This window comes from Monopterus albus, unplaced genomic scaffold (assembly GCF_001952655.1).
Source record: "Monopterus albus unplaced genomic scaffold, M_albus_1.0 scaffold260.1, whole genome shotgun sequence".
Lineage (NCBI taxonomy): Eukaryota > Metazoa > Chordata > Actinopteri > Synbranchiformes > Synbranchidae > Monopterus > Monopterus albus.
In genome coordinates, this window is record NW_018128140.1 from 1,690,804 (window position 1) to 1,708,058 (window position 17,255).

A 17,255-nucleotide genomic window follows, 5' to 3' on the forward strand; every position below is an offset into this window, starting at 1 on the left:
AAAAAGGAGACAGAGGCAAATGAGTGAAAGAGAAGAGAGCGAGGGACGGAGGAAAGGACACGAGTTAGTCTTCTCTGTCGGTTTCAGCCATGCGAGTCTGAACACACACACACACACACACACGTCTGTGCCTCTATCGGTGTGAGAACACTCGCTGACATGATGCAGCACCAACCTAAACCAGCACCAGTTTGATATTTAAACCTGACAACGATCCAGTGTCCTGTCTTCAATCCTCCAGCTTTAACTAGAAGCTGTTTTATCCCCACTCCGTCGTGAGGGCCGAGGTTTGGGTCGGGGCTGTCGGCGGTGTCCTCATAGAGAGAGAGGTACAAGCGTGTGTGCGTTTTTAGAGAGATGTCATCAGCAGCCACTGTTTGTCGCTGAAGATTTTCTCCTGTTTGCAGCAGCTACCTGATGACAGGTGACATGACAGGTCTGTGTGTGGGTGTTAGACATTAAAAAAAGACACGAAGTTTGTGTGACAGCTTTGCGTGTGTGTACGCAGAGAGAGAAAGTGTGTCTGTGATGTCAGGTTATAAACATTAATACTTAATCTTAAGGATGGTAGCAGTGTGTGTGTGTTTAATGGAGGACATGGGAAACCACGTGAGGCTGCTAGTCGCTGCACCGGGGAGGAAGGAGGGAGAGGAATAGGGGAAGGCAGGAGGAAGAAGGAAAGAAGCACTCTTTAATCTACGGGTGAGACAAAAGGGTCTGAAGTCAAGAGGGAGGAAGGAGGGAGAAGAACAGGGGAAGGCAGGAGGAAGAAGGAAGGAAGCACTCTTTAATCTAAGGGTGAGACAAAAGGGTCTGAAGTCAAGTCCAAGTCTTAAACCTTTAAAGAAAGTCCAGTCTCTGCCTCAAGTCCACAGGGTCCAGTATAAGACATGACTCAAGTCTCAAGTATTTTGGGGACAAGTAGTGAGCCGGGTGTCAAAGTCTCACAAGTCTCCTATTGAGGAAAGTCCCAGGTCCAGCCTTGACGGTAAATCCTAAATCCTAAGTTTTGGGGCGGCTGTGGCTGGGGGGGGGGGGGGGGGCGGTCCGGTGGTTTGATTCCCAACTTCTCCTGTCCAGATGTCAAAGTGTCCTTGAACAAAACACTAAACCTAAGCTGACGAATGGGTAAAGAGTGTGAGAGCACTTCAGTGTGCTGCAATACACAGAAACACCATCTGAATGCTGATCATTATTCATTTTGTCTTCAAGGCTGCTAATACAGTTTTTCCTCTAAGCATAACTGAGCTCAAGTCATTTGAATCATTCAGACAAGCAAGGCCACGTGTTCCCCAAAACCTTGGACTTGTTTTTGGTTTTAAGCCTGGGGAGGGGGTCCAGCCCGATGAAAGCCAAGTCTCCGCTGTGAGGCCGAGGTCTTCAGCTCTGCTCCTGGGTGGCGGCCCAGTGCACAGACACAGAATGACGTCTTCCCATCTGAACCTGGCTGACAGACACAGCTGGTGGAGGCCTCTCAGCACAGCTGTGTTAATTCATCCTGCTAAGTAATTAAAGCAGGACTGATTAGTGACTGTGTGTGTGTGTGTGCACGTCTCTGCAGTGATGAATGGGCTCTAATTCGGGCAGTGAGCTCTGTTCCATTCAGGCTATAAATAAGGTTCTTTTTGTTCATATTTAACTATTCAGACTCGGCATCCCCATTTCCCTCCAATACTCTTTCTGCTCCAATTTCCATTATGCTGCCAAATTTGGCTCCACATTTTAATGTTTAAAAAGACTCCCCATTCTAATTTTTGGATGTTTGCCAGTCTTTGCCATTACCTCTCAGAAAACTCAAGCTGCCCCACTAAAAGAAACACTTTATTTGAATAAAACAGGGCTTAGAAAGAGTATTATTTAGTTTAGTTAGGGTGAGACCTGCCAAGGTCACAGTGTGAAGAGCTGCTTTCCTTCCCGTTTCCTTACTTTCTACAGGCTCCGTGCTGGGTGCAGCGGCTGAGCGGCACTCTGATGACACAGCCGGTGAAGGCTACGAACAGAGCATGATGGTCCTTATCCAGCTCCAGCCCGAGAACCGTCTTGTCCTCCTGACCCTGGACATTACACCTGGACACACAAACAGCAACCAGACAGATATTATTACATCAACATGGCTGTTAAATGCTCCAGCAGCAGCAGTATGACTCCAGTATCTATCAAAGTCCTACTTGGAGGGGTTGTAAACATCTATGTCCTCCAGCAGTTTTGATCCAAAGCTGTCGTTGGGATGTGTGCTGGCCAAAACTTTCAGGACCCGTCCATCATCTGAGCCCAGGAACATCACCGTCCGGTCTTTGTAGGGACCAGCCGAAACGTCCACCACAATCTGGGTCAGTTTGGACCTGTGAGGTAGAGAGCGATTTGGTGAAACACTCAAATTTATTATTTGGCCAAGGGAACTTGGTTGGAAGTGTAACTTCATCCCAGTCATGAAGACCACTGCGGTAAAAACAGCCCTCTAGCTTTTACTGAGCCCCAGCTTTGCCTCGTGTCCAGGAGGAGCTAATGGTGCCAGAGGTTTGAGTGAAAATCTCTGAGCCACAAAGTCCAAATGGAAGACAGAAGGCAAAAGTTGTTCTTTTATCGTGGCTCGTGGTGTATGACTGACAACTGGACAAACGAAAATGCTGCACCATTAAAGTGTCAAAGCAGCTGCTGAGCCGTGTCTGACGCCGCCTCTCCTCCTGATGTGACGGCTGAACAGCTGCATCCAACAGTTCTTCTAACTTTCTGAGCCAGACAATCCGACAGTCGCGTCACGCAGTGACTGGTGAAGCATGTGGGGGTGAGAGCACGGCCTGATTCTGACTCTTTATTTACACTTGTGAACAAACCCGAGCAACAGTATGAACGTCTCTGAGTAAAGACTGACAGTGAAATTACTTCCATATGTTAATGTGTAGGCACATCTTGTCCCCTTCACCCCAGCTATAAATACTTCTGCCTTCAGACGCAGTGGGACGACGCGGCAGACCAGCCGGTCTGTTTGCTCACTGGGACACGTAACGAATGCTGCACCAGTCTATCCCATAGATACTGAGATATTTCACTGTGACCTGATGACGCGAGATGAAAAGTCGGGGACCTTGAATACCTGGACAAAATGTTGCACCAATCCGAAAACTTTCTGGTGGAGGCTTGTTCTCTGTCCTCCTCCACCATCACTGTCTGCACATAAAACTCACAAAAAATAAGTTTTTCAGTTTATAAAGGGCACTCTGGAAAATACAGGAAGGCAGTAACTTCTGCTGTATGGATGTGCACAGAGGGTAAGTGTGCTCTCCCCACAGCCGTTCACCACCATGACAGGGCAGCTCTGACACCGTATGACACGGTGAGACGATGTGTGCAGCCCTCAGGGCATCAGCATCATCATTATCTGGGTCAGCTTGGCCTTTCCAGAGCGGAGGCTAATTCGAACGTGAAATTAAGAGTCTCATTCCCGTTCCAGACTGGTAATTAGGATCCTTCAGAAACTCATTTGAAACCTGCAGACGCAGATTAAAAAGGTCAGATATTTTCAGCGCAGCAAGAGAGCGAGGGCTTCCTGTGAGCTGACGTCTAATCAGAGCTGATACCGATGATTATCTGGTCGTGATGGTGCAGTCGCTGCCTCTCTGAGCTGCAGGAACTTCAAAGCCTCTCTCCTCGGGGTACAGTTCACGTCCTCGTCACTCCTGACCTCAGTATTATTTCCTGGCTCCAGGAGTGCCTTGTTATGCTGCTATCTGAAACTTGATTTACTGCTGGCTGCCACTCAGTGGTGACATTAAACTCACTCTACAGATCAATTTGACAATAATTTTAGATAATTTTCCACGTGTTGAGAATTCCAGCCAGAGCCAGGGAGCTTGTGATGGTGACACCACAGTGGCCTGGTTGTGATATCTGACGACAGTCATCAGGCAGAAGATGCTTAATCACTGTGTACCAGATCCATACATAACTGTCCAGAAACACCTAGTGCACAGGTAGTGATCCATCATAGAGTCTTACTAAATCTCAGAATCAATCAGTCTCAGTTTTAATGACTGGGTAATAACACAAAGGGATTCTGGTGGGATTACAGCACATGGTATTTCAGGTTTGTGAAGATGCAGTGTATGAATTTTAGCTCAGCAGCAGAAGCTTCTCAGCCACTCTGTGTGTGTGTGTGTGTGTGTGTGTGTGTGCTACCTGCTGGAGGTCCTGGTGAAACAGGGCCGGTCGTTGACTGAGGGAACAGCTTCGTCCATCAGAGGATACGACTTGATGAAGGTCAGCATCTCATCTGGAAATTGAACCGACGACTTGAAGTCTGCAGCAGGACCGTCACCTGCACACATACCAGGCCTGGAGAACAGCAGCACAGTCACAGATCTAATCTTACTTTGTGCTACTTCTAAATGTGTCGGCGCACAGCAGCTGTGTCTACGTATCCCTGGTTACACAGCACTGATGGCTCCACACTCACCTCGGTCTGGGAACCTGCTCGTCAGGTACCGGAGTCCAGGATGAGTCACCGGTCCGCTGCTCCTTGAACTTCCCATTAAACACTTTCTCTATGTCGTCCATGTAGAAGGCACAGACCGCAGAGCCGGGGATACTGTACAGAAAGGGTCACGCTCAGCAAGTTGCAAATAATTCTGTCCATCATAAAAAGATTCTGATGCAAAGCAGAGAAGGAGACTGTTCAGACATTCATCCGTGTCAATCAAAACCCTACAACCTGAACTGAAACTAACAAACTCCAGCCCAAGACTCTGGAAAACTTTAAAACAAAAACCCTGAATATGATGAAAGCCAGGCCTCAGAGCGCTCCACTGATCTGTGTCGGCACCGAACCAACACAGTCAACTCCAACGTTGCATAACAGAGACAGAGAGTAAACAAGTACAGAGTGCATGAGCAGCTTGTGGTGGAAGGACAAGGCCCGCTACTCAGTACTGTCATTCACACACGAGCACCACTAACTAATGAGCCGAAACAGGTCTGAACTCAGATGAAAAACTAAATACCTCACTTTCTAAAACCCAGTCTGAACCTCTTATGTTTTGGAATTGGACTGTTTTCACAGGACAGCATCCATGTTACTTCCCTCAGGAACTGAAAGCTAAGTGAAAATAAAAACAAAATACATAACATTACAGGCGTGAGCACTTGGACCTGGCATCACCACTTACCTCGACTATGCAAGTGAGGCCAAAATATCACAAATACAGCGGTGGCCATCTTGGCATTTTGCAACCAGATTCTGTGCAGTGACAGCATCGAACCACCAACCAAAGCTGTCACACCAACTAAAATACGCCTGCCATCAAATAACTTATTAAAAACAACCTGTTGTGCACATCAGCATGAGAATATCTACCAAAAAACACAGAAGTGACCTTGATGTGCCTGATGTATACCTGTTGGCCTGGGTAGTGAAGACTCCCACCACAGCAGGTCTCTGGTTGATCTGCAGCACGTTGGTGAGAGACTGAAGGACATCGAAGTAGAAGAAGGAGTCTCCAGAAACGGAGCAGTTCAGTCGGGCCTGAGCACCACAGGGAGAGAAGATACGAAGCCTGGTTTACAGTCGCTGTACCGGGTTCTCTTAGCGTCAGTACTGATGCATTTTGTTTTCCAGCAGTGGAACCCGGACGGCCTCTCAGGTCCACAGACACTCTGATGCTTTCAATGGTCCCAAGTGCAGGAAGATATTTTAGTTTTTATGCTCTGAGCTGCCAAAACATTTGCTGCTGATCAGAATAATTTACTTTGTTCATTTATTACAGGCATGTTTAAAATGTGTTATTCCCTCATACATTTTCCCTCACATTTTATCTTTGCCTTATTACTTTGCACTTCCTATTGTGCATTTATTTATTCTTTGTATTTCTAAAACATATTTTATTTATACAGCGCCTCCCATTATACTCATAAAGGTAACGATCAATACAAAGTAGTTACACAGAAATAAAAACACACCTACACAAGAGAACTGATAAAACAGACAACTAAAAAGGAATAAATACCACAGAAGGAAATGAGAATCAATACACTCATAAAAGCATTAGCGACTGAGCTAACATCAGCTAACAGCAGCTTCTAAAAGGTCAGTGCGTCCTCACACTTGTTCCATCTCATCAGTGTGTCCGTCACCTGCAGGGCAAGTCAAATGCACGAGCCTGTGTGAATTAAAGTCCGATTCACCGACTGATGTGGAGGTACCTTGAGGAAAGAGGTCCAGTATCTCTCCAGAACCCTGGGAGATCCCCCGTTATCATTCTTACACACACGGGCGACCCTGGAAAACACCACCTGAGGGATGAATCAGCGAAGGAGGACAGACTGGATCATACCATACAGGTCCAGATACACTGACTGCATAGCACAGATGGATCATACCATAGAGATCCAGATACACTGACTGCATAGCACAGAGAACGGCAGCATCTTCAGTAGGATCATTTATTGACTTTTAGTGAAATCACATCATTATGATCTAGTTTTATTGCCATTTTGAAAACATTCATGACTCTGTTGACTCCCAGAGGCCAATTCTTTGGCTCCACTACTTCCCCTGTCTGCAATTTGCTGTTATGCACATGTGCGCGTGTAAAAAGCCCATTAGAAACAAGGTTACCTGTGCACATCACAGAGAAACCTCCAGATGTGATTAAGAATTGACATGACTAGAGAAAGCAACTGCAGCCTGGTTACTTAAATGTATGTAAAAACAAAGAAGAAGTGAGTAATATTCACAAACAATACAGAGTTGCAGAGCAGGTTTCAGCTTCAGAGTCAGGTTTCATTTAGCTTTTAGCTTTGGAGGACAACATTTTCTCTCACACACACACACACACACACAAGTACCTTGCCCAGGGTGGTGTACTCCACTGCAATCTCACTGAGGAAGAAGTAGACGTAGTTGCCGTAGTCAATGGCGTGCAGGAAGTGAGGCTCTGCAGGGAGAAAGCATGGCTATTGATTCCCTCCACTCTAAAGGTTCAGCTCTCCTCTTAGCTTCTTTCACCGTTATACATATCACACATTTCCAACATGTTCCAGCAGCTACTGGGTGATAAAAGGTTTTTATTCCTACAACCTGCAGCGTCTGCAGCAGTTACTGTGTTTTTACTTCTCCCAGAATGCCTTTCAGAGCCCCACAGAGGGCCAGTATGAACTTGTATGTTACAGCTGGGGGTTTAATGTGGCTGCCAAGTTTCACTGAAGTGGATCTTTGGATGGTTGTTTGATGCAGCTACCTTCAGCACAGTTTGTTGCTAAAGGCCCATTACTGATTATGTTAATCGCTTGGTGAATAAAATGTCACATGACGACGTTAGAACAGCGACCCCAAACGACACAACAGCACTAAATTAATTATGACACGCACAAAGACAAACAGGCTGATCTCAGTGTCTCTGAGAATGAAACTGTAACTTAGTCAAATGTACACAGAGTCACAGCAATGTGTAGTAATGTCTACAAATCGGCCTACAGATAATCACATCAACAGTTTAGCTGAATCAAAGTATTCAGCTTCCTGGCTGAAGGTTTGCTCAGGACCTCGGGACAGGCAGCTTGACAACATGTCTCATGGTGCGATGCCACCTTCTTCTCCAAAGCCTTGTGATGCACTTTCCTCTGTTGGTTGTCATGGAGATAGCTAACCACTATCACATGACCTACATACAGATGACAAGACCATCCTCAAAGAGTGAACTATTTGATGCTGCTGAAACAATTGAGTAACTCCACAACCTGAGGAAGCCCATGGGACATGACTGAAAGCTCTGGGAAGCCAAGTAATTAGACAGACCTGTTTATTTAGAAGTTTATTTCTTGTACATGCTTATAAAAATACTTTGAAATGTCCTTAAAAACACCACCTAACCTCCTGCTGACCTGTGGTGAACTGTGGGGTTTATGGCTCATCTAAACCAAAGCGAACAAGCCTCTTTTTCTTCCAGTGCTCCTTTCCAAAGAAATATTTTCTAACCTGCAGATTGGTCTGCACAATGAACAGCTACATGTCACATGACCTACCTCTGAGCCACTTGGAGTCATACTTGACGGTCCTGAGGACGGGTCGGCCTTCTCCCAGACTTCTGTAGATGACGGCATCGCTGGCCAGGAAGTCAGTCATGGTAGCCGAGTAGAAATCTCCACCTGATGAGAACAAGAATGTGCTTTCACAGTGAGAGACTGAACTCCTCTGAGATGCTAAATGAAAAAATCCGCGTTTTAATAAGTCTGCTCTGTTATTAAGCCTCAAGTTAAGATGAATCACTCGGCCAGAGCCCTGTGAGTATCCTCACATCTGCCCAGGACTCCCCAAAAGAACTTGAGCCCCTCTCCAGGAGTTTGGTTCCAAACCCGGTGCTGTGGATCAAGGTGAGCCTGACAGCATCTAGTTGGCACATCCTGACATTCCCAGTCTATGATGGAAGGGACTGGCACGCCTGGGTCTGTGACCCTGCCTATGACCCACCTTACACTGCACCCAGCCCGAAAATCAGAAAGATGTGTTTACATTAATACACACGACATTATGTCCAGAGCTACAGACAGGCAGGATACCAGCAAACCTAAATGAGAAATACTGAACTTGGCTGGGCAACTGTCCAGGACTTCACGTCTCTGTCGACTCACCAGCAAACAGGCCGACGTTGGACTGACTGGATTCAAAAGGACAGCGAGCCTGGCCCACCACCTCCTCTCCGACCTGCTCCAGAGAAGTCATCTGAGAGGAAGAGAAGGCAGAAACTAATTAAATACTTTCCTGCTCTCCAACAAAGACATTAAAGAATAAACACAAAGTACAATTCACATATAACAGAGAAAAAAATATGCCATGAAATGAAGCGACAGAGCTGTGAAACTCTTCGACTCCGCTGAGGCCCAGCTCGAAGCTTCCTGAGTAATGTGAGTAATATTATTCACTGTGTCAGCACAGAGGATACTAATGCTGCTAATCAGCTGGCGCCATCACGTCATGTTACTGTACCTGAGCTAATAATACACTGATATACCTGCCGACAGATCTATTCACAGTGCACTGATGTTATTAACAGCTCAATTCTGTTCACTGCTCGTCTGAGTCGGCTCCGACCTGAGCCAAGTGACGTCACAGAGGCTTTCTGTTTTGTGTGTTGTCTGTCAAACACAGGTACAAACACAGTGTACACACTCATAAAAGCTCAATACACATGCACACCACTACACCCAGCTGTCAGATTATTAGGAACCCTTGTCTCAAACAGTCTCGTCCAACAGTCCCACAGTAAATCCTCCTCCATGAAGGATGTGCAGGATGTATTCACACAGCTACACCTGCAGGAGCACTGTGGAGGCTGCAGCTTGTGTTTCTGTTATTCAGTCTAGTCTCACTGATGCAAAAGGGGTGGAAAAATGATGCAGCACATCTGGCAAAGAGCTGTACATGTGGTGTCTGGTATACTCTGAGGACATACTGATGTTTATGAATGTAAAAACCAGAATGAGGCCCCAGAGGTCTGAACGTGTGCTGCAGGAAACGGCACGCCACCTTTAACACTCTGTGTGTGAGACAGCTTTGAAGCTGTCAGGTGATGTTTGTGGCCACACACAGCTCTCATCTCCACCTGTGGGACTGACTTTGTCTACAGCCTGCACCTCCTCTAGCATGGCAGCTACTGACAGATGTCTATCAAAGATGGTGTGTGCCGCGCAAGGACGCGTCAAAAACAAATTCATCTCTGAACTTTGCAGCAGCTGCTTTATTTCTATAAGATGACAAAGTCTGTATATACAGTGCTCAAAGGTGCAGACCCACTTTTGGCCAGTCAGTTCTCAGGAGAAAGCCCACAGCTATGGGACATTTTACCAGTAGGCATAACGCAGTGTGGGTCTGTCTGTGACACTGCTGGTTTTATCTGCCCCGGTTTAACCTTCTGTTTGCTCTTGGATGCTTGAACCTGTTTTAAAAGCCAGGGACGCTCTTTGGTAGATGCCCACATGCACTGCATCAGTTGCCTGAGTGTGACAATGTCTAGTTGCATGCGTCCTTGTAAAACAAAATAAATATGGGGCTACCTTCCATCAGTCCAACCTAGAAAGGCACGCAGGCCATTCACTACAATGGAGAACATGGCAAAGATGTGTGACTTAAAAGGTGTCACTGTCACAGTACATGATGTGAACAGATGAACCTTCATGGAAGCTGGCTTCAAACTGGTGCTGCTGTTAACATGCTAGCTACTGCTGTTTGATAACGTGCTGACAGTTCTATTCACAGCACAGAATCTCAGACAATTCTGCTGCTGATAACATTATTGACATGTTGGATGATAGTTCTGATAACATTTCCCTGTCAGGCTGGCAGCTCAGTTGATAACACTGTGTGTTCAGATGCTACGTTAGCTGATTTGCTAACTGAGGGCTGAGGCTATGGGAGCGTTTATGCTGCTGAAAAGCCCCATAAATAAACCTGTCTGCTGTGTTCGCCTTCAGGGGTTGAGTGTGCTCAGAGCTGCGAGCGCCACAATCTCCGACCCTCTGCACTGTCTGCTTTTAATTCAGTCTATCTGGCTTGTCCTTGCTGCTCGTCTGTTAGTCCTCCATTATGAAGTAGGACACTGATAACACATCACTCCTCTCAGTTTCCTCTTCCACAACACGTCCTTGTTTTTACTTTCCATTCCACTCTGTTCTAATGTGTCCTAATTGACGTTACACTCAGCGTGACAAGGTGAAGCACCCTCTAATTAAATTAAACATTTAATCACACACTTTAATTAAACATTTTTTCTTCATTATCTTTGCCGGTGCCTGCTCAGCAGTCACATGGAGCAGTGGCCAACCTTCCTGTCCGTCAGTATCTGTCTGTGTACACAGAAACTGTGCTGCTGTCTGAGCCGAGGACACAAGGACGAGGGGAAATTAAAATCCCTCAGTGGGATTGAAAAATGTTTTTACTCAGAGAAAATGCAGCGCTGTTGTTTGTACTCCGTGAAAAACCCTTGAGGAAGTTTCCAGAACCACAGTGATGAATTCTGAAAGGACCTGGATGATGAAGGGCTTACAGGCACGATGAAGAGGACAGAGCGTAAGGCACGTCCAATCTGTGGACTGTACCTGGACATGGACCGCGAGTCAGACCAGTACTCCGCCTGTGACAGACGATGTCTCTGAAGTCCGAAAACAACAAATAGTTATTCACTGTTCTAATAATGTGTGATTTTAAAATATAAGAAATATATTTCACTACACATCAAATTAAAAATGGTCTTTTATTACCCAATCTGTAATGATTGCATGGCAGCCATTTTACAACACAAACACAAACACAGCAAACAAAAGAATAATCATTTTAAATGTTATGTAAAAAAGTGCTCAGCTGAAACCTTTGCAAAATCTGAACAAACCAAACTGGTGGAAAATCAGGTGATTGTAATTCATACACATACAGTACATGCATCAGGAGGCTTCCCTGTACTAACATGGCAGCCAAGTTGACACATCACTCCAATGAATCAATGGCACATGAAGATATCTATGCTACAGTCACTTCCATCTTTTGGGACCTTTTGACTCTCCCTCGCCTCAGATATCAATGCTGTCAAAGCTCTCAAAACTCAATAAGGAAAATGTGCTCAGATTTCCTTCAGTCCCACAAAGACATCATGGGAATTGGTTACATTTGTCATAAAATGTTTGGTTAAATCAACAAACTGTAATGAAATGTGATCAGTCTGACTGTTAGGCATGCAGCTCTTCCTGTCATCTTCATGAGTTTGTACTTGGGACACGTGCAGTAACATTCACTGTCCTCATGTTAAACCAAGTGTTTCCTGTAGTGACTGGTGCATTTTCACACACACTCTGCTGCGGTGCTGCACCAGGGAGTTTACTCAGCAGTGTGAACCTCAAGAATAATTCAAACATTAACATTTGAGAAAAGTCCTTACAGCAGCAGAATAATCTCACTCTCATGCTGTGTGGACCCATGTCCTTGTCAGGTGTCGTCCTCTGCACTAGTAAATCTCACTGCTCTGTTGCAGTTTGACAAAATAAAGCTTTTTCTGGAGCTTTCAACCATTTACAATGTCAGGAATAATCTGTGACAAGGCAACAAATCAGTCTGATTCTTGCAGCAGATTTTTATTTAAGTGGATTTACTTTTGATTAAAAACACTTAAGTCCATCATTTCAGTCCACTTTCATTTGTCTCGTAATAAAACACGCCGAATGATTTGTGGAACAGCTGAAAAGACCGTTTAAAAAAACATTTAAATTGCTTCCTGTTCAAGCTGATTTTATTCTCTGCCATCAATCACAGAAGGAGAGAAGGCATCGGCGTTTTTCCAAGCGCTACACATCTCTTTTCACATCACAAAGGAATAAAAACGGCCTCATATCCAGGTAAATGTGTTGTCTTTCCCACCGCTATGGGTTTCTTCTGATAAATGGGGTCAGTGCCTGTCAATCAAACCCCCAGTGGCACAGGAGAGTGAAGAAACGAGCACGGCTCCGGATTGACACCTGAAATTGTGGCGTCTGTGAAGGTGAGGCGTCTAGAGCTGCCTGACACTTTCAATTAGCAAAGAGGACGAGAGGGGAGTGCCGTCAGAATAAAAGTCACCTTGTCCCCGTCTCCTCGCTCATTACCTCAACTGTTGGTGACGACACAACAGCTGAGGGGACAACGCGCAGGTTAGGCAACGTACAAACACACGCACACATCCTCCAGATGTGCAAAAGGTGCATCACAAGTCAAACGTGTGCCGTAGACAGGGTGTGGTCAAGGGAAGCTGGAGCAGACTACTGGTGTCAGTGCATCTTTCTAACTATGTAGAGGCGTGTTGAAGCATGACAGGGTGTTAAGTCGCTCTCAAAGTACTGCAGTTAGTGACTTCCCACCAGTGCTGCCTAGAAAGTAGGAAATCAATATGTATCGAATGCAAAAACAACTCTTCATTAAAAACACAGAAATGACCAGCGTGTTTGTTTTTCACTTTTGAAAAAAAAAAAAAAAATCAAACTGAATAATGTGGCGTCAACAGCTCTGAGCTGTTGTTTGTCCTGCTGAGGACAGTCTGACACAGGACAGCACAGGTGTGTGTGTGTGTGTGTGTGTGTGTGTGTGTGTGTGTGTGTACCTTGTAGTTTCGGCAGGTGGGGTTGAAAGCGTTGGTTCCGCAGGCAAAAAGGGTCTCATCGTTTCTGGGAACCAGGACTTTAACATAGTTGTAACACTCATCCTGAAACACACACCAACGAGTATATAAAATGTGAGCGCCATCATCATCAATCACACAGTGGATGTGACACAAAGTTTGTTTTTCTGAAGCTGCGACAGTGTCTCTAATTTTATCTTTGGTGTTCATGGACTCTCATTTATCAGATCTGTCAGGGATGAAATATTTCTCTGAAGTGTTGGAGAGTGTCTCAAACAGCTGCCGGTCACAGCTAAGGCAGCGGAGATGCTGCTGTTTTTGATTCTCCATCTCCAGCAATGCAACAGGTTTTAGCACAGGAACACAAGCCACGGATAAAAGCAAGTTAAAATTGGAGGATAAAAGTAAAAGAACAACAACAAGCGAAGGGAGAAGGGAACCAAGAGCTAGAGTTAGAAAGAAGAAGACGGAGAAGAGAAACTCACGCTGTTCTTCCCTCTGACCGTACACTTGCTGACATCTCTGGACTTCCATGTCAGCTTCTGAAACACAGGAAGAAGAGTGTGATGTAATGCGCTGCATCAACTAAGAGCCCCCCCTCCCCACCACCTGTAGTCATGTCAAACAGCCAGCCATGGAGGAGCCCCCCCCCCCCCCCACCCCCGAGCACAGGGCTCAGCTAAGAAACAGCACAGATTCGCTTGTAAAGGTTCAGCCAAGCTCAACTGGAAGTGAGGTTTACACTGCTCCCACGCGTGAATCCACTGATGGTGATTTCACTGTAGTGAATGTGCTCTGAAACTGTGCGGCCAGATTTTACTCTGTGTTCTTATAACGCTAACTGTAATTACCAGTTTCCAGTTTGTAAACAGTGTTCATATCAACATCTACACAAAGTCATAATAAGGATAATCACCTTTACTGGCCAAGTATGTTACACACAAGGAATTTGTTTCCGGTATAGAACCGAGGGCAGCCATCTGCGGTGTCAACTCAACTGAGGGCTCTAACCATCGGGGCAACTTGGGGGTTCAGTATCTGGCCCCAAAACACTTCGACATGTGGACTTGCAGGCACCGAAATTTGAACCTCCGACCCTCCGGCTGGGAGATGACTGCTCTACCCACTGAACCACAGTCACTCCCAAATTAAGACTGGGAAATGCCAGTGTTAATCCCATCTAATGATGTGGGTTTTATGGGCACTGTATTTTTAACCCTCGTGCTCGTCTGACAACGTGATATGTGAACATGGAAATTTGTTTTGTCTGCAGCATCCATCCCAGGTGAACGTCTGGTGTGTGAGGAAAAGGAATGCTGGAGAAACTGCACAAGAGACTGAGGCTGGCTTTGGTTTTGGATTTTTAAAGGGCCCGTTTTGGAGAAACTCTTCAACCAGAACACGAGCCCATAATTAAACAGGTAAAACTTTTCTTTGAACTTAAAGTATGTACTTTAAACCAAACACACAGAATGAGGAGGAACGAGCCAACCGCTGATAACGAGAGCGACCGTCCACATCAAAGAGCTGCTGCAGGCCGCGCTCCCACAATGCACCGGGAGGCCCATTACAGTCAGGCGCCACCCTGCAACCTTTTCTCTTTGATGATGAGGATGTGTGTGGATCAAAGCAAACGTGGGCTTTGTGGCGCCTCACACGTTACAGGCCGCTCTGATATTTACTGTTCAACAAGTGACAGGGATGTGCTGCTGCGTTGTCAGGCATCAGGCTCGATGCTGCTTGCAGCATTTGAGGGAAAGATTCTTATGGAAGATGCAGCACTGACAAACCCACAGACTAGGCGTGTGAGGGCCTGAACATGTGAGGATACTGATGTGGATGAATTCTGCAGAACAACAGGTAGCTGAGCCTTTCTGGCCAAACGCTGGAGAAGTTGAGCTGTACCACACAAACCTGCTGAATGTGAAACGTACTGATGTAAAGACACGGTCTCTTCATGTTTTACTGTTCCCACAGTGTTCTGAGATCTCAGCTATCAACTATGTTATCATTACTGATGTGAACTAAAGTTGGAATAAACCAGAACTACACTGTTCGCACTGAGTCTTATAATTATACACAATTATATAATTAAACTAAACGAGTGACAATTTGTGTCTTTCTTCTGAACCGATTCCTGTAAATTAAAGCTCTTTGTTTAGAGGTCAGAAGACAGCCACTCTAAGGCTGAGCGCACAGATGACCCGCCAGTCTGATACTAAAACAGAACCAGTCCTGTTGTGCTACTGACGCTGACATTTTAAAAACCCGGTGCCGACATGTTTGTGTTCGCCATGCAATTCCACTCACCAGCTGAGGGACAAACTCCTCTGAAGCAGTCGACAGGTTCACTGCAAACACGTGATCCCTGAGGAGTGTAAAACAGCGAGTCAACATGCACAGTCACACCTCTGCAGATTCAATATGACGTCTGAATGCACTGCGCCTGGTGTGTGACTTTGTTTGTTTGCTCTTCATCTCTGAGTTAATCTTCTACTGCACTTAGTGGCCTTCCCGCATTTCCCAGAATGCCTCTCTACATCAAAGCTTGATTACAAGTAAAGTGAGACATCAAATTCAAATCAGACCTCAGGAGCTGATCGGCAGCAGCTTTAAAACTAAAGTGAAGAGGATGCCCCATCCTCTCTGCTCGGCCTCTGCCTGGTCTGGCAACTGCAGTTCAATCCTTTCTATGTCGGGAAATGTGGGCCTGGGCTTTGGTGTGTACAAGTTTCTAAAGCCTCCTGATGCAACACTGATGTCTCTGATGTCAAACTGGTGCTGCTGAAAATGTCTAGATGTGTGTGTGTGTGTGTGTGTGTGTGTGTGTGTGTGTATATACCTGGCAGCAATGTACAACATGTGGTTGATGCGCAACATCCTCTGAAAGTCCAGACCCAGACGCAGCGTGTCGTTGTCCTGAAGCAAACCTTGAAAACTTGGATACTGACAGGACTCTGGACAGAAAGACAGACCAAACAAGTAAGAATCACTCAGTCCCAGATCACACATTTGTTTTCAGGAAGATATGTACACTGTATGTAAATATGCTGAACTGTGAATCACGACACATAAAACATAAGCCTGGAGTTATTCTATGCATGTTGTTCATTGTGGCGCAGACTCAAAATGGGCATGTGTTGGTCTGCCTGCACTGAGTGAAGGAACTGTTTTGTCAGAGACACATGCGACAGGTGACTCAGACACTGTGGACACCTAGTTTGTGGTTAGTTGCTGGTTTTTCACAATATGTGCTGACAAAAGCAGAACCACAGGGTGAGTGTTTACAGGTGAAATAAGCTGCTCAGTAACCAAAACCACATAAGCTAGTGTATGTGAAGTTTGAAGGTGATAAGTGCTGCTGTTTTGTAATGAATAATATGCCCCCCCACCACCAAACTAGTGCAGCGTGTGCAACCAAAGGTCATTTAAAAACATCTGTAAAACACCTTCTTCCACCATCAAACCTGATGTAGTGTCACAGGACCACAGCAGCTGAGCACACGCCAATAAAGCCTTTAATCAAAATGAAATGTTTTAAATTAGTAACTTTTCCTAGTGGATTACGCTCCCACATCTAGCAGCCCCATCCAAGTGCCTTCTTCAGTTTAAGCCTTTAACCAGGTTTCATTGATGTTGACATGAGAAGTGATGAAGTGTTAAATAAAATTAGAATTAAATGTGATCATCACAAGACAAACATCCTGCTTCCGGGTAATAATTATTTTACATTTGCCAGTATCTCATATTTGTACTTCAGCCTCTCTGCTGGAGCTCTGGGCCTGTCTCTGCCTCAGCTTACAGACCTATTTAATGCTTTCATTTTCTTTATTTATCAACACAAAGACAAGTTGATTAATTAGGGCACAGCCTGCTAAGCTGAGAGTTTGTCCGATCAAATGAAGGAAGGGTTAATTACTGATACCTGACCTGTGGTCTCAGGAGGTGCTCACAGCAGATCAGAGGGTTTTACCACTTTGCACAGAAATCGTCATTGCCCGGTCAGATCGAGTCTACTCACGCTCTGAGCTGACCATGCTGATTGGCTCCAGGTCTTTGGGGAAAGGCGTGGTTGAGGCCGACTCAGACAGGAAACAGAAAGTGAGGACGAGAAGCAGCGGCGGCCGC

The 17,255-nt window shown here is 45.6% G+C and overlaps 1 protein-coding gene across 3 annotated transcripts in view; it reads right to left on the bottom strand.

Annotated features, from left to right (window-relative positions):
* The window catches only part of LOC109972520 (semaphorin-6D-like), a 55,110-nt gene extending 37,861 nt beyond the window's left edge, over positions 1-17,249 (bottom strand). For 2 of the 3 annotated variants that reach the window (XM_020621443.1, XM_020621441.1), the window contains exons 1-14: positions 17,149-17,249; positions 15,970-16,084; positions 15,438-15,495; positions 13,613-13,669; positions 13,110-13,211; positions 8,623-8,713; positions 8,017-8,139; positions 6,841-6,929; positions 6,196-6,285; positions 5,391-5,518; positions 4,454-4,585; positions 4,177-4,332; positions 2,169-2,342; positions 1,927-2,067 (exon numbers count right to left, since the gene is read on the bottom strand). In XM_020621443.1, the coding sequence (XP_020477099.1) occupies positions 1,927-2,067; positions 2,169-2,342; positions 4,177-4,332; positions 4,454-4,585; positions 5,391-5,518; positions 6,196-6,285; positions 6,841-6,929; positions 8,017-8,139; positions 8,623-8,713; positions 13,110-13,211; positions 13,613-13,669; positions 15,438-15,495; positions 15,970-16,084; positions 17,149-17,164 (1,472 nt within the window). In that variant the 5' untranslated portion in view covers positions 17,165-17,249. Of the gene's footprint in view, positions 1-1,926; positions 2,068-2,168; positions 2,343-4,176; positions 4,333-4,453; positions 4,586-5,390; positions 5,519-6,195; positions 6,286-6,840; positions 6,930-8,016; positions 8,140-8,622; positions 8,714-13,109; positions 13,212-13,612; positions 13,670-15,437; positions 15,496-15,969; positions 16,085-16,576; positions 16,644-17,148 lie in introns of all 3 variants that reach the window. The other variant, XM_020621442.1, reaches the window with a different exon arrangement.
* Between the last annotated feature and the right edge of the window lie 6 nt (positions 17,250-17,255).